At 44.8% G+C, this 22,294-nt stretch overlaps 2 protein-coding genes across 25 annotated transcripts in view; one reads left to right on the forward strand and one right to left on the reverse strand.

The window, feature by feature from the left end:
- LOC307184552 (uncharacterized protein) overlaps positions 1-22,294 on the forward strand; it is a 770,349-nt gene that overhangs the window by 739,019 nt on the left and 9,036 nt on the right. For 7 of the 8 annotated variants that reach the window (XR_013827747.1, XR_013827748.1, XR_013827749.1 and 4 more), the window contains 4 exons: positions 13,526-13,700; positions 14,732-14,907; positions 16,623-16,800; positions 17,995-18,088. The gene's annotated coding sequence lies outside the window, so the exon portion shown is untranslated. Of the gene's footprint in view, positions 1-10,422; positions 13,701-14,731; positions 14,908-16,622; positions 16,801-17,994; positions 18,089-22,294 lie in introns of all 8 variants that reach the window. The other variant, XR_013827746.1, reaches the window with a different exon arrangement.
- Positions 7,121-22,294, reverse strand: part of EBF1 (EBF transcription factor 1) — a gene marked incomplete at its 3' end in the record, with an annotated part of 499,070 nt that continues 483,896 nt past the window's right edge. For 13 of the 17 annotated variants that reach the window (XM_079918130.1, XM_079918126.1, XM_079918131.1 and 10 more), the window contains 3 exons: positions 21,605-21,784; positions 17,617-17,811; positions 7,121-9,345 (listed from right to left, as the gene is read on the reverse strand). In XM_079918130.1, coding sequence (XP_079774256.1) covers positions 9,314-9,345; positions 17,617-17,811; positions 21,605-21,784 — 407 coding nt within the window. Of the gene's footprint in view, positions 9,346-17,196; positions 17,265-17,616; positions 17,812-18,473; positions 18,521-21,604; positions 21,785-22,294 lie in introns of those variants that run through there. The other 4 variants (XM_079918125.1, XM_079918124.1, XM_079918123.1 and 1 more) reach the window with 2 other exon arrangements.

The raw sequence follows: 22,294 nt of genomic DNA on the forward strand, positions 1-22,294 counted from the left end.
GTGGCGCTTTGGATGCCAGGGATACTATACTGTTAGCTTTTAAGCAGTAGGAAGGACTTGCAAGAACTTTGTTTAAATCAAGCATATCTATCATAGTGTTGCATATAATATCAAGAAATAGGAAACAACTTACTGTCTATCAGTCTGAAATCAGTTAAACATATTATGATCTATCTATCTATCTGTCCATCCATACACACACACACACACACACACACACACACACACACACACACACAATGGAATCACAATGTCTAACATTGACAGACTGGCTAATATGTTCCAGGCACTGAATGATGACTCATTATGTGGCTTATTTAACATTATCTTCTTAGATACCTTTTAAGGTAAATACTCTTATTATCAGTTCTTTTTTATAGATGAGAAGCTGAGGATTAGAAAATTTGAGTGACTTCTTTTTTTGGAGTCATTTTCAATATCTGCTGATTATTGGGTTAATTCATTCCACAGATAAGAGTAACTGTTGTGCCCATATGTCTTAAATAAATGGCCTTCAAGGTCCAGCAGGGACCCTCCGTCCTCATACAAAGTTGGTGAGTAATTCAGTTTTAGTTGAGGACAATTACACCCCTGTTTCATGACCCTTATGAGAATTTAATAAACATATTCCATAAAGTTAATGGAACATCACCTCATGTAAAAATAGGCCCCCAGCAAGGGAATGCCAGGTGCCATTCATACCACCTCCTTGATTTTGCTGGACATGAGCTTGTGCCACAGTATACGGTGCTTGTGGGAAGAAATGGGAGCTCAGGGTTGGCCTTTCCAGTTGAGCACTTTGGGCTGTGGTGGTTTCTAGGGCATGAAGTGTAGGGTAGGGATGTTTACCTTTGAATTATAAAGAGCAATATTGGGGACCCCTAACCTTTCATCTGGTTTCAGCTGCTTTTGAAGGATTAAAGAAAATTTCACCACATCCCTAGAATCCCATGCAATAAATCCATGGGCCAGGCAGGAGTAAAGGTAAAGAGAAGGAGAGGGTCTCCCCGGAGGTGTACCGGAATCAGTAAGGTAATGGCTCTGCTTGAAGAGCTACCAGTGAACCGAATGCTGATCAGGACTGTTGCATAGACAGAGAGGAAGGAAACCATGTTGGAAGGCAGAAGAAAAGGACACGACAGAGGAGGGAGGTGAACTGAGAAGGGGCAGCATTCTGTAGGAAAGGCTCGAATGGCACCAGCCCTGCCCTCCGGGTGGCCTGCTTGTGTCTGGAATGCTGTCTGCGCCACCCCCAGCTTGGCCCTACTGACTTCTGCTCCTTCAGGTCTTCGCTCAAACAGGAGCACATCCGTGACTCTCTTTCTATGTGCTCATGGCTCCCTATCCTTGCCCCTGAAAGTACAACACGTCAAACATTATTAACAAGGAAGTGTTTACGGACTTTCCCCTCTTCCCAGCTTGCCAAAGGAAATCATGCTTGGCCAGTCCAATATCTCCCCTTTCCCCAGCTCTGCTAAAGGAGAAAGATTTTCTTGCTGGAAGAAAGACTTAATGCAATGAGAGAAAGAAAATAATGCATTGAGAGACATGGGGAAAGTGAGGAGGTAAAAAGAAAAATCATGCAAACTCAGAATAGGCTTTTGTCAGATGGATTGAGAACAATAGCTTCTGAGTAAGTTGAGGAGTAGGGAAAAGGATGGTAGAAGAAAGAGAATTTTCGTAGGTATTGCTGTGGACTTTACATTTAGGTTCTTTTTACTGGCCTTTAAGGGATTTGAACAAGGAATCCATTTCTTTTTAATTAAAGGTGGGTGTTGAAGTAGGCTTGAATGTGTGCAGAGATAGAGCCACATGCTTGCTCAGACATATTAGGGTTACAGCAGCATTTATCACAGTATGAAATGATGTTCCTGTGATTCTTCGATTCATATCAAAGAATCCTCCTTAGGTAGTAATGGGGGAAGGAAATGGGTCTATTTAACATACAGTCAAACCCCAGCCCTTAGCACAGTGCTTGACACAGAGAAGGTCCGTGGTAAGAATATATTGAATAGGCAAATGTGTGAGAGAAGGCATGGCTATTGGTTCTAATTCATTTCTCCTTGCTCTCCCTCATTTTATGGCCGTGACTTTCCTGGCAGAATCCCACCCAGATCTATGTTATTGAATGAATCAACTTCGTGGGACTCCCTCCTTTCTGTTGACTCTTTTGTGGAGTACTGGATTCTCCTTATAGCATAATTCCCTGTGCAAGATATTTCCTGCAGAAGGTCAGCTCTCAGGCCTGTGGTTCATTCCAGGGCTCGGAACGTTCCTTCTTAATATAGAATGTGGAAATTCTACAATCAGTGGGAAAAAAGTATGCCAAGTAGATAAAAATCAGTCCCACTGTAGCATAACTCTCCAGAGAGAAGAGAGAAAACTGCTTGATGCTTGAGTTAAAAAAAAAAGTAGCAAAATATTTCCAGTTCCGGAAACTGAATTTCATTCCTAATGTAAATATAGAAGCCTCTGGAGAAGAGGATCATACTTGGAAGAGGGAAGGAAAGCAAAGGGAACAGTAGGAAGGGATTTCACCGTCAAGCTCTGTAGCTCAATAGCAGGGAAACAGCCCAAATAGAGAAATCGACCATTTCTTTAATAGCGGTTGCCTCAGTCAGAAAACTGAGTTTTATCTTGACTTTTTCCTCTCCTTCAATCCCCACATTGCATCAGTCACCAAATCCTAGTGGTTCTATCCACTAAATATTTTTTTATTGGGATGTACTTGACGTTTACCATGGCATAAGTTTAAGGTATACACCATGTTAATTGCAATATGATTGCCACCATAGCACTAGCTAACACCTCCATCTCATCACATAATTATTTCATTTTGTGGTGAGAACATTTAAGACCTAGTCTCTTAGCAACTTTGAAGTATACAATACAGTATTGTTGACTATAATCACGATACTAAATATGTCTAATCCTATCTATTCTCCTTCTTTCCATTCTTATGGTCCAAGCTATGCATTTTTGCCTTGCCCATGGTAATGGCCTCCTAATTTTTCTCTCTTTCCCCTCTGCCTCTCTCCAATTCATTCTCTAGGTAGCTACAAGGATACTTGTAAAATATGTGTTCGATCCCTTGTTTACAGTGTTTAAGACTCCCCACTACTCATCATTGCAGCAAACATCTATTGTAATATGGATAATAAGAGAATAGAGATGAAGAAGAAGAGAAAGACACAGACACCTCTTTAGAGAGGACTTGCTATAAAACGGAGCAGAAGGATGATGGGCAGACTGAGAGCAAAGTGAGGTCAAGGAGTTTTTTCTTTTTCCCTAAGATGAGATAATATGTGTGGACTGATTAGATAGCAATATTGAGGAAGAAGAAATGGAGATGTTGGAGGGAGAGGATGATAATTCAGGAGCAACGTTCTTGAGAACGTGAGTGATTTGGAGCCTGCTAGGACAGGCATGGCCATGAGCATGGTGTGCCAGAAAGAGTTTACTTCTCTGGACGTCTATTTAAAAATGAACTTTTTGACGAGGGCGTTTCGGCAAGGCAAAAGGAGATTTTTCAAAAAAGTGATCTGTATATTTAACATTGACATGGCTACTGTAGGATATAGAGTTTTCTCACAATTATATATTCCATTTCCCCAGATTACTATTCCTTTTGATTAATTGAATGTTGATTTTCTCCTACAGCCAGCTCCAGAGGCATTGAGCATGGCCTTCTATGCCCTGCTTTCCCTTACCTGCCTGGAGAGCGTCTATTTGCACCCCTCAGGCAGGCCCTTCTTTACAGCCTTCCTTGACCTAGTTCTAGGACTTAGCAGTAGGACCCTCAAGTCAAGCTGGGTAAACATCTCCTTTAGTAACTTGTCTTTTGGCCAGAAGTCCCAAACTGACATTCTTAGAGGCTCGTGCACTTTCTTTTTTTGCCCAATGCAGTGTTTTGAAAGCACCATTTTTGGATTAGATGACAACATTTAAAAAATGAGAATTTCACAGCAAAAAAAAAAAAAAAAAAATTCAATAATATATCTGGCATTCTTGAAAAATGAAAGATGGGCGTCACTGGGGCCACATTCCCATGTGGGAACAAGTGCCTGGAGCAAGCGAGGTGTTCCTTGTCTGTTCTTACCCCAGCTCACCCACTTCATGGTTTACCTGTGGACAAATACGGTGCATTGAGTTTATGAGCTATGCTTGAGGCCCTACAGGCTGGACCTATGACTGGTTTGTCTAGTGCATCCTAGCATCTAGCGCAGTGCCAAGCACATAGTAGGTCCTCAGTATGTGTTCTGAATTGAACTTCCCAAGCTCCACGGTGCCATCCTGCACATTCGCATACTCTACAGACACAGTCTTCCTGTTCCTGAGTGGGCCATATGCACGCCCAGAGCCCAGCTCCTTACATCTGCCCTCATTCCCTCTGCTTAAGGTGCCCACCCCACCTGCTTACCTCATCCTTCACACATCATCTTAGGTGTCACTTTCTCTGGAAACCTTCCCCAACCTACAGGTTAAATCAGATCCCACTGTAATATATTTTCAGAGCATTCTAGACTTCTTCTTCATTGCCATCATCGGTCTGTTAGTTTAGACTTGTACAGTGGCTTAATGTCTCCTTGCCTCGCTCAACTGTAAGATCCGTGAGGGGAGGATCGGTGTTGCAGTGCTTGTTATAGAATCCACCAGGCCTCACCTGGTGCCAGATGTACAATAAACCCTCAAGGTCTACATGAATGAATGGATGCTTCCAGGAAATAGGCCTTAAGGAAAGTAGAAACCAGTATGTAGACGTGTGGATGTGTTTTATTCTGTGGAGCATTATGACATGACTGTTTTGCCCTAAACATTCTAAACTGCTTTGAGTATAGATTTCTCTTGTCTGAGATTATGAGTGTCCTGAGGGCAGGGGCCTCTTGTTCATTCTTTTTTTGATCTTCTGCATCTAATACGGAGACCTGCACCTGATACAGAATTCCAAAAATGTATATTGTATGACCAAACTAATCAACATAGATTTCTTTTAAAGAAGAAGATAGTAGCTTCTCTTCTTATTAACTTATTCATTACCGTCTTTCATTACCTCAGATTGGGCTCTATCCAGAGCAAAAGTGTATCAGCAATGCACACTTACAAATGATTGTGATGGTGGTTGTAGGACGACCTATTAGCTCTGGTCATCAAGTTTCTGTTGGTCCATGGCCTATTTGCTGAGTTTTCAAGGCATTTTACAAGCATCATTAACCTTATTCTGTCCAGTAATTGCAAAAGTAGGGAAAGCATTGAATGTGCAATTGGAAAGCCTTGTGATGATGATGGAACTTAAAGTGAAATCGTTTTACAGGAGCAGGGACCTATTGGGTGTTTGTAGAATGTTTGACTCCAGATAAATTTTTTTTTTTTTTTTTTTTTTTTTTTGCGGTACGCGGGCCTCTCACTGCTGTGGCCTCTCCCGTTGCGGAGCACAGGCTCCGGACGCGCAGGCTCAGCGGCCATGGCTCACGGGCCCAGCCGCTCCGCGGCATGTGGGATCCTCCCGGACCGGGGCACAAACCCGTGTCCCCTGCATCGGCAGGCGGACTCTCAACCACTGCGCCACCAGGGAAGCCCGACACCAGATAAATTTGGTTTTATCCAACAGGAAAAGTGTCATATCCACATGGGATTTAAAACTATAGATCATAGAAGTTTCTGTGTTCACACATGCCTCCTCATCAATGAGCCAGGGCACATAATTAATTGACCAGAAGTCTCGCTGGGATTAATTAGCAGATGTATGTGAAGAGCTTGGTTCAGACTTGCAGCACGGAGGATGGCTTTCCAGAGTTGCCAGATCCTGGATTCATAATTCAGTCACTTCCGGGGGATCTCATTGCTTGCCTAATGTAATCTTTGGGGCTCTTGGCCTCTCCTTGGGCCAGTATGGGCACTGCGCGTCCAGCTGCTGCCAGCAGAGGGCAGCAGTACGCTGTGTGTGTTCAATTTGCATCCCAGATTAGCAAATCCCCAAGGATTGACAAAGAGGGAAAGTGGGTGTCCCCAGACTACTCTTGCTGCTTTTCTCTGGGTGTCAGCACTGTCCTGAGTAATTGCAAACACAGACCTTTTACATTATGTTGGACTCGGACTCATCTGAAATAGAGAAATGAATACACAACTAGGAGCTGCCATCACAGACAGGAAGTAACTTTAATTAAATATTGTGAAAGTTGAAAAGTTTTTACAGCTTGAATGTTTGCAAAAAAAAAAAATTATAACAATCTCTACAGTAGTTAGGTTCTCTAACAATTGAACTGTACAGTGTGTGTCTATTCCAAAAGTTTGATAAGAAGGTGAAAGGTTAGATTTAGAGATGACTTCATTAAGCTGCATCCTAGTACAATGTGAGGCCAGGGCATGTTCTGCAATCCAGTCATCCAGAAGCTGTATTCCACCACCCCCCCACCCCCCCACCCCCCGCCCCCAACTGAAATCTTAATTGAATTCGCTATTTCATTTTCTTCTTAAAGCCATATTCTGTATTTAGGGTAACATCGTTTACTTGTAAAAAGTTCTGTGTAGAAGAGAGAGGGTCAGAGGGCCAGAACGTCTTTTCATCTAATCAGTATCAATAGAGGCAACAAAACACAAATTATACACATTTTAAAGGCTCTTTGGACTTTCAAGAAAACTTCTAACCACTACACATGGCTGACAGTGGGTGGCGTTTGTTGTCAAGGTCTGAGCCCGACACCTCACAGGCTGACCCGGGTCCTTCACAAACAGTTAAGGGGCTCACCAGACAAAATATGGCTTTAAATTGTACACATCTTCAGGCCAGCGCTTAGCACACGAATTCAGACAACCTTTCTGAGTACCGAGAAGCAACGCGTCCACTTTGCTTACATTTTCCAGTTTTATTATTATTATTAATCATTATTATTATTTCTCACCAAGAAAAATCAGCTTTGCTCCCCTCCCTTCCCTCCCGCAACACCCCTCCCCCACCCTCCCCAACCCATAAAAATCGCACTCTGACAGTCTAGTGAAAACCATTGCAAAATCCATATGGGGGCATGCACAGTTGCAGCATTGTTGTAAATTTCTTGCTCTACTAGAAAAAGTTACATTGTCTTAAGGTAACAAAACAGTTCTTTTGTGCTTTTCGATTTCTTTGTTTTTTTTTTTTCTTTTTTTTCTTTTTCTTTTTTCTTAGAATGTTAGTGATGACTGACAGTTCTGGTGCACAGTTACAATGTACAAGTGAAATGAATATGATTTGCATTGTTAAGGCATCCAATCTGCTGGTTTATATTTATGTGAAAGACAGAGGAAATATACAAGCAGACTTAGGAAAGAAAGTATGTTCATTGATTTCTATGAAGTTTCTCCCCGGAATTTAATGCACAAAATGCGTCACTCCAAAGGGAGAGGTTCCATGCATATTAATAGAGTAAAACAGCATTAGGGTTTTTTTCTGTAAGCTTCCAAAGCAAAGGATACATTTTTTTTAATCTACAGAACTAAATGCTACAAGAATAATATGCTACTATTTTTTGCCATATATTGGAAAAAACTTCTTAACTTACAAATAATACAAAAATAGACAATGGCTTTTGGGTGAAAATTAAAAAAATGAAGCATGGTTTAAAACAATACTAAAAATAACTATAAATGAAATGTTTAAAAATCACATTGAAATAGCTAATATAACTATAGGTGGCCAAACAAATACGCACTTTTCACATAGCAAACATACACAATAAAATAAACTGGGAGTTGGAGGAAAAGGAGGAAGGGGAAAGCAATGTACAAATTCCAAAGATAAATACATTATTTATACGGATATCTTACAAAATCCCCTTTAAAACAAAAAGCCTTTTAATTAACTTTGCAAGTATGTGCAAGCTAAAGGTAGTGAGCTTTTTTTTCTTTGCAAAATATGCAGTAAAATCTTTTTTTGTGATATTGAAAAACTGTCTTAAGACATTAAAATGTATAAATAGAACAACAACTTTGGCAAAAAATCACAAAAAATCTACAGTATTTATAACTACATACAAAACACAACAGCAAAGAAAAAAATATCAGGCAAATGCATCCTCAGAGCTTTGCTGCATCTTTGCTATTAATTCCTATTTTTAAGAACACTTCCCAGATAATGAGAGCAAAAATTCCCATCAAACAGAAAACCATGTTTTGGAGATCTCAACCTTCTTCTCCTTTCTCCCAGTTTCCTTTTATTCTTAATTCCAAAGCACTTAACCTGTCGTTTCAATCTACTATGTTACAAATGGTAAGGGTCGACTGATAGAGGCGCTATCTCGGATGGGAAATCTGAAATACCTGCCATGTTGCTTTTGTCAGCTTTTGAAGGATTGGTATGAAGTCAGCATTTAGGATGAGTAAACTTTAACCATGTAAATGGCGGAGTGTAAGTGGGATTTGGGGTTGATAACTGGAGGGCATAATGTGGAATTCTGTGCCTGACCCTGTTCCATGAAGTCTCAAAGGAGATTCTCACACAGCACGTGTGCCACCAAGCTCTCGAGAGGCCATCGGCTTCCGAAGAAGTTGACATAAGCAAGAGAGAGAGAGTGCTGTCAGGTTTAAATATGCAGTTTTAAGATCTGTCTAGAGGCACTGGATTTTTGAGTAGAAGGGGAAAATGTGATCACTTACATCACTTTTTAACTTTCCAGGCTGCATTTATTTACACAGTTACTTAAGACAACAATACAAAAGAGAGAAATAAGCTTGCACTGCTAAGGGGTGGCATGTTAAGTTAGATATTGGAAATGCACTGTCCGAGTAACTACCACTTGATATGCTTTAAGGCGCAAAAGCCGACCCTTAGTTTTCTAAAAAAATCTAACTGGCATTCCTATTCTGTCCCATACAAGCTTTTTTTTTTTCTTTTTTTCTTTTTAAACTTTTTTGTAAATATCACCATTTCATTCTCCTTTTACACAGCTTTAAAAACATCATAAATTAAAACATGGAGTCTTATTTATAGTGTCCCTTGTATACAGCTTTATGGTTTATAAAAGACAAATGATTGCCGAGTTAAGCTTTAAAAAAAAAAGAGAGAGAGAAAGAAAAAGAGGATTTGCTTTTATCAACACAGAATAAATATATCCCCCCAAGGACTTGGGAGGTACAACTGGAACCAACACCCTGCATTCGCAGATCCCTTCCAATTTCAGTATTTGCAAGGTCGGTGATATTGTTTGTTTAAAAATCTGCAGTTATTGTGATTCCTCTTAAAAAGGCCTGAGTTAAAAGTTCCACTCTGGGACTTGTATCAGATTACTTTCTGTAGCAGAATCCAACCTCTTCATTAATAAAATTCTTCAAGGCAATTCTTTCACATGGGAGGAACAATCATGCCAGATATCGCTGTGAAAAGAGAAGACAAGAGTAAATGGTTTTGCATCCAAACTTCTCACTGAAAGAGGGGGAAAAAAAAAAAGATGGAAAAAAACACCCACACGCCACTATGTTGGTTGAATATTAGCCACACATGTGCTTTCTCATCTTCCCTGGAAGGAGTTTTTCTTATAAAATATACATGTACTTTATTAAGAATGATAGTATGTCAGCATGTGTATGTGTCTTTAACAGAAAAGAAGATCCTAAGCGTCCCTCCCAATCTGATTTCAATTTTAAAACGTAACTGGAAAGTCACATAGTTTGCATGCTGCTGGGAAAGTTGCAGCCCAACGCTTGCAAAATAGTGAGAATTTTCAGTTTGTCACTCTTTTTTTTCCCCTCCCCTTCGCTTCCAAAATATACGATAAAAAACTGGTCCATTGTAACAGCCAGTAGTTTCTGCCACAACCCGTGGCTCTGCCTGTGCTCTGTGTGAGCATGAGGACGGAGGCTCAGAGCAGTGATCTGAGTGACTCCATTTAGGTCCTCAGGCCTGGGAGAAGGGGATACTGGCTCCAGAAGGCATTGTTCACTGGAGGATGCGGACGCAGAATGTCTTCTGTGCCACTGCTTCACTCAGGGTTTCTGGAATGGTCTGACCATGTCCCTAGAAAACTGTAGCCTAGGGAAGCTAAAGAGAGATCCTAGGCAAAGGGAAGGCTGTATGGGATAATCAAAACTCTTGCAAAGCCATGTTAGGAACCCACACACAGCTGTATTTAGAAAAGCATGGAATCTGACAGCGTTCCACCCCTGGCTTTTCTGCCTGCTGGGTATGTCCCCCCCCCAAAGCTAGTTGCTTGTCTCCTTGCACCTCTCTGCCTCCTCAGCTAGAAATGCAGCGTATCGGTATTTGCAAGGGCCGTGATATTGTTAGGGTTGTTGGAGATTTAAATGAAACAACCAGTGCGAAGTGCTTAGCCCGGATCAGCTCCTAGTTAATAGAGGTGGGCTGCTGTTATTTTTAACTTCTGCCGCTAAATTAGCTGTGTGACCGGTGCGAACTGCTTAATTTCTCCGGGCTTGTGTTTCCTCATGAACTAGGTACCATCCGATATGGAACACTTCACAGGATGGGTATGAGGAATAAAGGGATGAGTGCAGCGTTCCAGATGGCAACTTTGAAGTATGTGGAGAGGAGAGCGATGCTTACATTAGAAGCAAGAGGCAGCCATCTTTGGCTCCCAATGATGGCTTAACATCCTGTCAGGCAGAGAGAGGAAGTCATTGCTTTCTTTTTGTTGGCAATTCTAAATTTAAATGAATGTCCTTGTCAGTGGTGACTGCATCTAGGAAGTGACCCTGTAAACTTCCCAACTCTCACGTCTGCGAGAATGTGCCTTTGTTGGTAAGCGAGCCCCAACTACCACAAATCCTGCAGCAGACGTCGGAAGGCCAGGTGAGGCTGTGAGCCCTGTGCGCCCCACGTTCCTCTGCTTCCCCTACCCCAGCCTTGGCATTTTCAATTCAATTTTTTTAAAAAAAGTATTTTGCCAAACACTTTTTCCGTTAATTTTTAAACCCATCTGTATTCACAAGGAAATTTAATCCACATGTTTCTGATTCATTTACACGTAAATCATCCACATGTTGTTTTGCAAGAGCCGTTTCGCAGTCCAAAAGCTCCTGGAGTCTTTTTTGTAAGCCATCATAAGCCATTTTTCTTAGAAACAGGAAGTGTCACTTGCCAAATGCAGACCAACTTAAACCCCCAAAGGTTTGGGATCCACTGGAGATGCAGTCCCCTTAAGATTCAAGTGAGCCCTGAATTTGACTGAAATGGGGAGCTGGGTCTTTCAATCCAAGCCTTGAGAATTCAAGATGCTGTAGCTCCAAAGGCAAGGGGGAGGTAGCGGGAGCAAGAGGGTCTTTGCGGTGTGACAGCTCAGCATGGTCCTGCCTCCCTAAGGATCTTTTCCTCCAGGCTGTAGGTGCGTCCAGGCACCTTTACTAAAGGCGGGGCTTTCCGTGGGAGTTCTAACCCTCTGGCAAAATAAGCGTGTCTCCTTATGCCTTCCGCCAAAATCTACTGTGTGTGCCTGGCATTAAAGGGCAGTCTCCTGCAGCATACATCAGGCAGCGTCAATATGATACAAAGCAAAGTAGAAAACTGACCAACTTCCTGCTATTACCGTCAGTGGACCCAGCCAGAATGTATCAGCTGGGCCCTAAAAACATCTGGATTTTTTTTTTTAAATTCTAGATGACCAGAATTTTTTTAAAAAAGAGCTACTCAGTGTTCTGCTACCTGAATAGTATGTTAGATCAATTAGATAAAACTTCTATTAGGGCCACATTAAAAGCTATAAAGCAAAGCTAAGTGATGTGCTGTGAGTCCACAGATAACTGCTTCTTAGTCTGCAACACAGGAGTCAAAACCTCCAGCACCTTGAGAGCCCAGGCTGGGATCATGAGTGAGCAAGGTCCCCTCAGCGTGGACTGAGGTCTGTAGGGTGGGTGGCACTCTAAACGCTGCCCTGGTGCTGCCGTGCAGGAATGCCTGCTCACAGCCACCCAGCTTTCCAATTACTTCTAGAGAAGGTGGGCAGGTGGATTTTTTAAAAGATAAAATAGCCCAGTCTATATGTGTTAGCAAAAAGTTAAAATTAAAACCAAATGAACAACTGTACATATCTGGGGGTATCTAGGGCTGGCTGTGGTCTGCCCACAGTTTCCTACCTTTGCTTCGTTGGCCTTCAGATTCCTCTGGGGGTCTAACAAAAGCCAGGGAACCTCTCTCCAGAAGAAGCCCCAGAGGTACTTACACCCAGAGTTTTGCACATAATATCAGGGGGTTACAGCTCCCTAAATCTCATCGGTCACTTCCTAAAGTCCAGACGCAGAACCCTCACGGATGAGTAGATTTTGGGAAAGGAGCTCCCTTTGTGGCCTCTGAATTTAGGCACCTCTAAAGTGGCCGTTTAATAAAGAAACCTCATTGCACGACTACAGGGAAGCTCCCGGAATGTTAGAAGCTGTTTTTCTTGTATCCGTGCTGTAATCCCCAAGATTACTTACGTGGGTGAGAGGGATGGGTGTTTCAGGCTTAGAATGTTCCAGAAATGCCACTGGCACACGCACTTGGCCCAGTAGGGCCCATGAAGATTTCCATGAGGACACGACAGTCTCAGTAACATGTGCCAAAGACATCACAAGACGGAGGAGGCTCTGCCATTCCCCTGGCTGCTGGGTGAGCACGTGCCCTGACCAGAGCGCAGAAAACTACTGGCTTGAGAGGCAGTGCATTTTTCAGTGTGATAAGAACAAAGACAAAACGGAAAGTTTTGCCGAGCTGGGAGAGTTTGGAGCGAGAGGGTGGAATGTGGTCTTCCTTGAACCACCATATGTGTAAGAAAGAATGAGGAGCTAATCAGGAACAGAATGGGGGGGAGAGCTTGCACAAACTGAACATGTGCGTGGAGCGAAAGACAATTCCAGGAGATTTGCTACCAGGCTGCAGATAGTTGGGTGAGGCCAGCCAGCCTGCGCTTCAGGGAGGTGGGGAAGGAAAGCGGCACAGTGTGCGGACAATTTTTGTAAAATCACTCTGGCCTTTTTGTTTTTAATTCTTCGCTGCGGAGACTGTCTGGGACATGGTTGGGGTTTCAACTCCCCACATTGGGGACAGGTCCAATGGCATGGTGACAGCATTCTTGGGGCTGCCTGTCTCTTGATTAGTGAAGTCCTTTGAGGCCTGAAATTGCGGAGAATCCATGCTGTAGGGGCACATCTTTAGGAGAAGGGAAAGGATGTCTCCAGGACAATAGCTGAGCGTACGAAGTGACTCAGGTCTCTGGGCTCTGAAAACAGACACACTTGGGGACTCTAAGATCAGGATTGATCAGTGACATTATCTACATAAGAATGGAAGGAGATTTCTCTGTGTTTCTGTCTTTAAATTCAAAATATGTCTGAATTTCCCAAGTGTTTCATGGGATGTTCACTGGTGTTAACATTCGGAAAAGTGTTCTGTGGGCAAAGAGGTGCAGAGAACAGAATGGGAGACTCTTTTTTTCTTTAACCGCAGGGTGTCTCAGAGCCTTTAGTTAAACATACGTGCATTGTGACTCCAAGACAGTGATGCAGTAAACACCAACTTCTAGGTTTGTTTGACCATAACATTTTCTTTCTCTTTTTTTTTTAACAGAACATCTATGGGATCCCAGAAGTACTGAGATAGAGTTGCTTTGTCCTAAAAAATTTCTCAGACGAATCGTAAATCGTCAAAGGTTTTAGCTACCTGGGAGAGAAAACCAGTTGGAATCACAGTAGAAACTCTGAATTTTAAAGTATCAGTAAAGAATGGAACTTCTGACTCCCAGGTAAGGACTTCCTGTTCAAGCTTCTCCCTGCTTCTTGGTGCCTGTGCTGCAGAAGGGTGCACAGCCCCCTACACATGACTCTGGCTCAGGTTATCCTTGATCCTTCTGCCTGAAATGCTCCTCCCCCATCTCCCTGGACCCAAATCCTACTTGACCTTCACCCAAGGTCCAGTGCAAAGGCACCCTTCTCCACTAGGCTGCTCTGAAGTCTCCCTAATCTTTCCCTCCTCTGAACTTCCACAGCTGGGCATCCAGCCTCTCCCAGACAGATCTGCTTTCTTTCCCCTGGTGTCATGTTTCCCCTAACGCAGGAAAAGCTTTTAAGGTCAGCATTTGCTGGTCCACATGGTCCTAGCCCAGTGGCTTGACTACGACCATTTCATTTAGCACAGGGCTGATACAGTAGTCAGTCAGCCTGGGATTTAACCCCAAGCTCCCCCTACGTGCTAGCTGCGTAACTCTGGATGAGCCAGCTTGGCTTTGTCTCAGTTTCTGCATCTGTACAATGGGGACAATAGACAGCCTATATCTAAGACTGGTTGGGAGGAACACATGAGACAGTGAAAAAGCCAGGCTGGGAAGAAGCCCTCCCTCCCACATTAGTGGCTGTGACCATTGTCATCACCATCACGTGAGACCACAGTGCGTATCTGTTGGGGAATAAACGTGAGTGCTGTCACCAGAGGAGGCTGAGAAAGGCCTGGTAGCGAAAAGGGCCTCTAAGGAGTTGGCTTGAAAAAAAAAAAGAACGATGGACAATTAAGAGTGATAGCTGGAGGTAAAAAGACCTTTAAAACACTTAAAACAACCTAAATGTGTCACCTCTAATCTTGTTTATGTGGTCAGTTTGCTTAACCAACTCTTCCTTCGTCACCTGCCCTGTCTTAATGATCACAATTCTGAACGAGGTGGGTCCAAATGAAGCAGGTGTTACTGTAACAATGCAAAGGAGGAGGGCTGCAACACTTCAGAGATCCTCACCCTCAATTCTACAACCCACCTGTGTCCTTTCTTTTCTTTTTTTTTAATAGAAGTGGAATTTAGACAGCTGAAGATGAAGTAATTCTTTAGTTACGGGTCTAGCAGCCTCCAGTCAGAATGTCACTTTTCTCAGGGGAGACTCCAAGGCAAGAGCTCCCTGAAAACCGTGCTGCATCTCACCCGTGTCCGCAGGGACAGCGTGCAGAGGACAGACGTGTGACCCCAGGTGTGTGGGCCCTGCCTGGCGGGTGGATGGTGAAGAGTGGAGTGGGCAGGAGGGAGGACAGCTTCCAAGGTGGTATCAGTTAACGTGACTTTCATTTCTCGACTCATTCCTCCTCTGCTGCCGCCTCCCCCAAACTAGGGACGTTTGGTACATGACAGTACTGGAAAAACAAAAACCACCAGAAAGCGTCCCCGGGACACGTGCTCAACTAGAAGGAAAGGGCAGCGTCATCCACAATAGCAAATCCAGCACAAAGCGTGTCCCCCTAAACCCTCCCAGCTGTGAGCTGTGCATTAGAAACGAGATGGAGACTCAGCCGCTGATGAGAAGCGGGGAGGAGTCTCTGTACTTTCGGAATCTGTGCAGACATGGGTTAGAAATGCCCTGGGGGTGACAGATGCACAGACTTTCTATGTGTCCCTGTCTTGATGCCATTTCATCATTACTTAAGTGTACACACCCACACACCCCCCCACACCACCCGATGTTCCCTAGATCCAGGAGGTTCTAAAACTCAAGCTGAGTCCCTACTTTCAGTCCCTTCCTGTTCCCTCCTTGGCCCACGTGGCATGAAAAGACACTCGGCCTCACAGAACAGCTGCCCACTTCAGTCACCGGTGGCCAGTGATACAGCTGTGACCCTGCAAGGGCCGTGGGCCTTTTCTTCTCAAGCGCCAGCCCTCCACGGCGGATTACAAACCCCGTTATACCTTCTTCCTGACGTCAAGTCTGTGTTTAACAAGCATTGTGATTGGCAGTTCAAGAATGGTAGATTTCTGCTTTCCATGGGTTTTATCCTTACTTAAACCCGTTATAAGTTACGTTCGCTTAAGCGTTATAGCCTCAGTTTGCCAGCTGGGGGTGTACTGTGCGTGCCAAGGCATTATTTTTAGCGGAAAAAGAGACTTGCGTGAATGGGTGGCTCCCCTTTGTGGGGTGGGCATTTCCTATCACAAGGAACGTTGCCTGAAATGTCGTTCCACAGTCCGATTATCTTCCTTTTCCCTCTAAGAAGACGGCTTTGCAGTGTATGTATATTTCAGGGAGGGGGCAGGGGCACTGACCTTGGCTGTGCAGGGCAGACTGGCCAGCAGGTCTCCGAGGAGTGCCTTGCTGAGCCCTTATGGAGTCAGAAAAGGAAGCAGGAGCTCAGGCTCAGGAGTCACACAGATGGGGTTCAGTTTGGGCTCCACTATTACTAGATATGTGACCTTGAGCCAACGGGGCCTTGATTTCCTCATCTATATAATGGGAGTAGTACCAACCTCATAGGGTCTTCAAGAGAATGGATGTAAGTTTACATCAGTGTAAAGTGTCCTGTACAGAGTACGTGTTTAGAAGTATAAATAGATAGAGATACAAGAAACAGGGCTGCCCCCCTGACCCCTCTCGACCTCCGTGACTCACCTCCACCAGTGAAGATGGGCAAGCCGGCTGTGAAGGAAGGCTCCGCGGGGCACTGGGTAGGCTAAGGGTTAGGGCATAGACCCTGAGGGTTTATATTCATCCCCACTGTTTCTGGCTATGCCTATGGGCAGGTGTTTTCTCTCCTTATGCCTCAGTTTTATCCTCTGTACAGTGGAGAGCATAATTGTCCTCATGTTTCATCAGGAAGTTGTGAGGATTAAATAGGATAAGGCAGGCTCAGTGCTGAGCACTGGTCAGCGCTCAAGGAATGGCAGCTGATGATTTTATTGATCTTACTTCCCTGCCAGCTGCCTTACGAATCCTGGATACATCCCGTTTACCCGCTCTGAGCAGTAAAGTGCCTGGAAGCTGGAGGGAGGAGATGAACTCTTGAGCCTGGGTTTGAAGCCAGCCTCTGCCACCCACCCCTGTCGGAAGTCAAGCCACTCCATGACCTCGCTGACCTTTCGCTTTCTCGTCTCTAAGGTAGGGGCTCTGAGTGCTGATCACACGATCCCACTGTGGGGAAGGAGGGGGGTCATGCGGGTCAACGCCACAACTCAGTGCCAGTAAGAAAAGTGTAAGAAATGGTGGGACCCGTCTTAAAAGGTTGGGTTTCTTCTCAATGAATAGAAAGGTCACCTCAAATTTGGTTACTCTGTTATTTTCCATATTCCATGAGGGGGAGGAACTCGAACAGTTTTGATATGAACCAGAGTCCTCTAGTAGCACTTCAGGGTTTCTGGTTCCCAGTAGTAAGTCTTGGGTCTTTGGTCTAAGATGCTGTAGCCTCAGGGCTCTGGCTTGGCCAACTCACCCCCTCCCCATTATCAGCCCCACCAAATGTGCATGCTGACACAGGCAACAGGAAGGGAACCTACTTCAGGAGAAGGCCAGTCCCGGGAGAGACCCTGCAGTGGAGAACTTGCTAGAGTCCACAAAAGACTGATCTGATTATGGCGACCACAGGGAATGAGAGAGGAAAGAGAAACCATGGCATTAGTAAGTGGAAACAGTATTCTCAAGCAAATCCCAGGCCTGAGCAGAATTGCTGGAGTTGGAAAGAGAACTGCTCAGGCAACTCCAGCAGAGGAGGGATGCCGGGGACGGGGGGCGGCGGGGGAGGGGGGCGCGTCAGGGACCAGGGCCGACGAGGGCGAACACAAAGGAACAGAATAGATGAGGGTGGACAGAAGCAGGCAGGCCCCAGGCCGATCCCCTCGCAACAGTGGCGCATCTGCTTCAGGCCCTGGGAAGGTGAGTCAGGGCGTCTGGTTGGCCCGGGTGGGGCCTGGGGCTTACCTTGCAGGCTGTTCCCGTTGGTGCTGGTGCAGGTGGGAGGTGGGGAGGTCTGGGGTCTGACCACAGGCGCAAAAGCACTCTTCTGTTTCACGGCTGAGACCATGTTGGCTGGTGAGAAGGAGAAGATGCCGGAGGAGCTGCTGCAGTTGGAGGGGAGGCTTGTGGAGGAGGCCATGGTGGGGCTGGATGGCACGACTAAGGGGCAATGGGAAAAGAGAAATCAGTGCCTCTCCTGGTGTCCTGACACAAGGCATCTCAGCTCCGACCCTGACACCCATCCTTCTCAGGCCGCCCTTCTAGAAGGAGCCTTCCCTGAACTCTGAGGGTCTTGTCTGCTCTCATCATTTGGTACTCAGCATGTGTTTCCTTTTGTTGTAGGCCGACTATGTACCAGGCAGCGTGCTAGAGCACCCCAAGCCAGGAAACAAGAGCGCTCTTATAAGGGGTAGAGTACCACATGATAGCCTCAAAGGTGAGTATGGCCAACTCTGGGGAGGCAGGGAAGGGACACCAAAGAAGGCTTCATGGAGGAGGTGTCAGGGGAAGCATTGCAGGTAGGGCCTAAACTAAGGTTCTAGCAAAGGGTCTGGGGATACAAGAGACAGGAGGAAGCCAACCTGAGAGAGTGTGGTCACCAGTGGAAGGAGAGGTGTGAGGAAGAAGAGTGAGTTGAAGGCAACACCAGGATTCCAGCTTAAGGCACTGGCAGATGGTGGTGTGTGTGTGTCGCCTGTCTCCCCATGGAGCTACAGCTTCCTGAAGGATATGACTGTATCTTCATGCTCCACAAGACAGACAGAGGTAGGTCGGAAGCCAGGCGGGTAAACAGTGTGCCACGTGCAACACGTGTGAATAACGCAGGACTACAAGTCAAAGTTTCAAATTCTCTCTATCCCCCGCGGAGCTGTACAGAGATGAGTGTGAACTAATAAGCAGCAGGATCGGAGCCTTATGTAAATACTCACAGTCTGGGAGTGGTGGGGACGTGAATTAGCAATGATAGGAGACCTTCGGCAGTTGAGAGAGAGAGAAAACCTAGCTGCTTGGGGAGACGAAAGAGTTTGGGTGACGCACGTTCTCCACCAACCACAGTCCTCTCTGCCCGGCCTTTCATTCATCTTTTGATAGTTGCTAATAATCTCAGGTCACTTTAGGAGACAGATTTTGAGCACATGAAAGCCCTCTACACTCAGGACTGGTGCCATCACACACTCACCTTCCATTTCCTCCGTCTCCTGGGAAAAAGTATGAATCCTGCCTGATGATTTTCAGGCAACTTAGTTCAAATTCTAGGCACTTCCTCCTTCACTGTATTATTTTTCACATTATGTCATAAACCTTATATATTGCTTTATCACCTGCAAGAATCTTCACATCTTTTTCATCTATGTCATTGGCCAAGCAAGCTTAAATTGGGACCTATTACATCCTTTTGACACCTGAGCAAACCCAGCGAGCTGAGACTCAGAAAATAGTCCAGTGACTTGCCCCAGGGCCATAGCTGGAAGGTGAGGCCAGGAACCAAACCCAAATGCAGTGCTCTTTCTACTGGGCTACCCTGCTAAGCAAACAGATTGCCATCGGACAGGCACCTTCCCATGAGCACACCAGAGTCCAAATTGCCAGTTAGGTGGCCTCCGCCTCGGCCTACTGGCTTTGGAAAGTTAGGGAAGTGGTTATCAAATCGGTCACAGGCAGCAATTGGCATCGGGGTGGTGGGGGGTAGGGGAAATGACCCCTGGTAATCGGCCCTCAGCACTACACAATCCAGACACACTGGATGCTTTATGGAGCAGAACCCAGAGCCGCCATCATCAGAATTTTCACAAACATTTTCTAAACTGTACTTTTTTTCTTTTAATGAGACCAGCATTTTTATACATCTCTGAGGATTTGTAAATGTGAAAATACGCTCAATAATAACACCCATTTAAATTGCAAAACTCCTGCACTGGAGGTTTGATTTTTTAAATATTCGTAGACTTGAAATCCTGCTGGTTCACTGAGGAAGGCAATTAATCTCCTTGGCAAATGCGATCATTGTGTGTACTTAGAGGTGGGGAGTTTGGGGAGGGGGCGTTACCAGAGGAAGGGGTGAAATATAGTCAGGCAGTTCCATTTGTTTGTTATAACATGATTAGATATCAGCCACTATACCAGAAACTGTGTTCACCAGTGGAATGTCTTATTTTATTTTCTATTCTGTTTGGAATTTTTCAACATGAGTGGTTTATGAATAATTAAATATTATGGAGACAAAAAGTCAAATCAGCTGGGCTTTGTGTTTATTGTTTTATTTGCATTTATGCAGATAAAACTGTCCCATCTGAGAGCCTATTTGAGAATTTAATACTATATTTGTGAGCACTGAGGAAATCAATTAATGGAAATTAAATGTTCGAAGTTTCGTGGTCTAACGGATGCAATCTCAGGCTCAAGTCGCTGGGTGTCTGCAAGGGCTTGGGAAGACACAGCAATCCAAGCCCCTCAACTGAATTGCTGCCACGTAGCGATTAGGTTATTGATTTAATTAAGAACGCCACCTTTTAATTTTCAGGTCATGACTGAAACATTTTCTGATTGATTGAGTAGAAGGGAGGACACTGAAATGATAGATCTGTGAGAAACAATTTTTTGATGAATCAAAATCTAATGTGAAACTGACCCCAAACACTGATGCTCAAGCAGACAGACGTAATCTATGCAGATTATTAGGGGGGATTTTAAATGTTCAACAAGCTGCTGATTCCAAGCAGATCAAGTAGAAATAAAGAAATATAGAGATTTAGCAAAAATGCGCAGAAACACAGGACACCCTGAGCCTACAGATTCACCAAGAAGGTAAATGGCCCTAAGTATTACTTTCAGAAATAACTTCTCACAAAGGCCAAGAATGATCTTTCCTTTTTCAACAGCCTAGCACACTCCACATTTCCACTATCATCAGAGAAAGCATCCTTTTCCGTATTTTTAGCTGAGACTCTCATTTTAAAAACATGACCATTCTTTCATTTAACAAACAACACAGCGGCTATCATCCCACAAAATTCTAAGAGTTTACATATTTTATACACCGGAAGAGCCACCCACATTGTCCAAGATGAACCTGGTATTCTATGTAAAGCTCCTCAAAGGGCGACAAAGAGATTGCGCAAACACAGCCTATGACATTTTATATGTAGAGATGCCAGTTCCCTGAGGTTCTTTAGATGCAATCTAAACAGTGCACAAAAAAATCCTTTAAGCTAAGCTTCTGTAAGACAGGGACGAGACACCAAAGAACAATTTCTTGTGCGTGTGTAATTTTTTTTCATCATGCCAAATTTTTGGAAAAAAATAAAGTGTGTTTTTTGATTTGTTCAGTTTTCGTTTTTTCTTTGTACATATCGAACACAAAGGGGAAAAACTTTCCAAGCACTAAAAAAAGAGATTTCAAGTTTGGATAGTTGTTAGTATGCTGTACTACCAGCACCGCTTAATATCATCATTCTGTCCTTATGATTAGTACCTAGATTTGTTGAATGCATCTCCTATGGGCCAGGCCTCAGGACGAGCTCATTACGTGCCTTATTTTATCCAAGTCTCACAACAACTGTATGGGAGCGGGTACTGGTTCCTTCCCCATGTTACAGATAACGAAAACTGAGGTTTAGAGGGGAGATGAACCTGCCCGCAGCCACCAGTCAGCAACTGGTAGAAGAAAGAGTCAAACCCAACTCCATCTGACTGGAAGCTTGGGTTCCTGCAATGACATCACGCTGCTGTTTGTTTGGGTTGCAGCCGAGTTCTGTGAGGGAGATGGGGAGGACGGTGAGCAAGGAGGGCAGAGATTCCTGCCGGGGACAGTGCTGGCTTTGGTCCCATCACCTGGCGGGGCAGGGGCCCTCAGACTGGGGACCGGGGAGACCTGCACAGTGGGCCACACAGCACGACGCCCAGTTCTTAGAGCAAAAGTGTGCAGAAACACAGGACACACATCTCTACTTACTGGCATAGGGCGAGTTGGCAGCTGAGCCATTGAGGAAGGTCGGGGAGCCGCCCAAATTGGACATGGCGGCAGTGCCGTATCCATTCATGCTCGTGGTGACCGAGTTATAGTTGGTCTGCTGAGGGGTGGTGCTCGGCACGTACCCATGTGGTGATACGCTGCTTGAGTTGCGGGTGAAACCTGAGGGGCGGGGGCAAAACCAAGGATGAGGTTGGGTGGGTGGCGGATGGGTGGCGGGTCTGAGAAGCTTGGGGAAAGGAAGGTCTCTGTTTCTTGCCCCATCGCTGCATCCTGAAGGGAAGGGGCCAGGTGGTTCATGGCTGGATTGGTGGTGCTAGCTCCGTGATTAAAATGGGAAGCGAGCAAAAGACACATTTCTCAGGAGATCATAGATACTTAGCGGGCCTGTGAGAAGTGGCAATGCAGGACCTATCAATCACTTATCATTTGGGAACAGAAATAAATCCCAATCTAAGAGACATACTACCCTGGAGGTAACCGGTTCCTACTCCCTGGGCAAGGATGATGTGCTTTGGCCCCTCCAGAACTTTAGTTCCACCCCTCCTTGTGATCTGTCATTCATGGTTTACAGTGAAAAGTCAAATGGTGAGGTAACTAAATGCATGCATTCTTTCTAGCACCTCCACCAAATTACCAGACATGATGGCTAGAACCAAAATTCTACAGTAA

The sequence above is a fragment of the Stenella coeruleoalba genome (assembly GCF_951394435.1).
Source record: "Stenella coeruleoalba genome assembly, chromosome: 3".
NCBI lineage: Eukaryota > Metazoa > Chordata > Mammalia > Artiodactyla > Delphinidae > Stenella > Stenella coeruleoalba.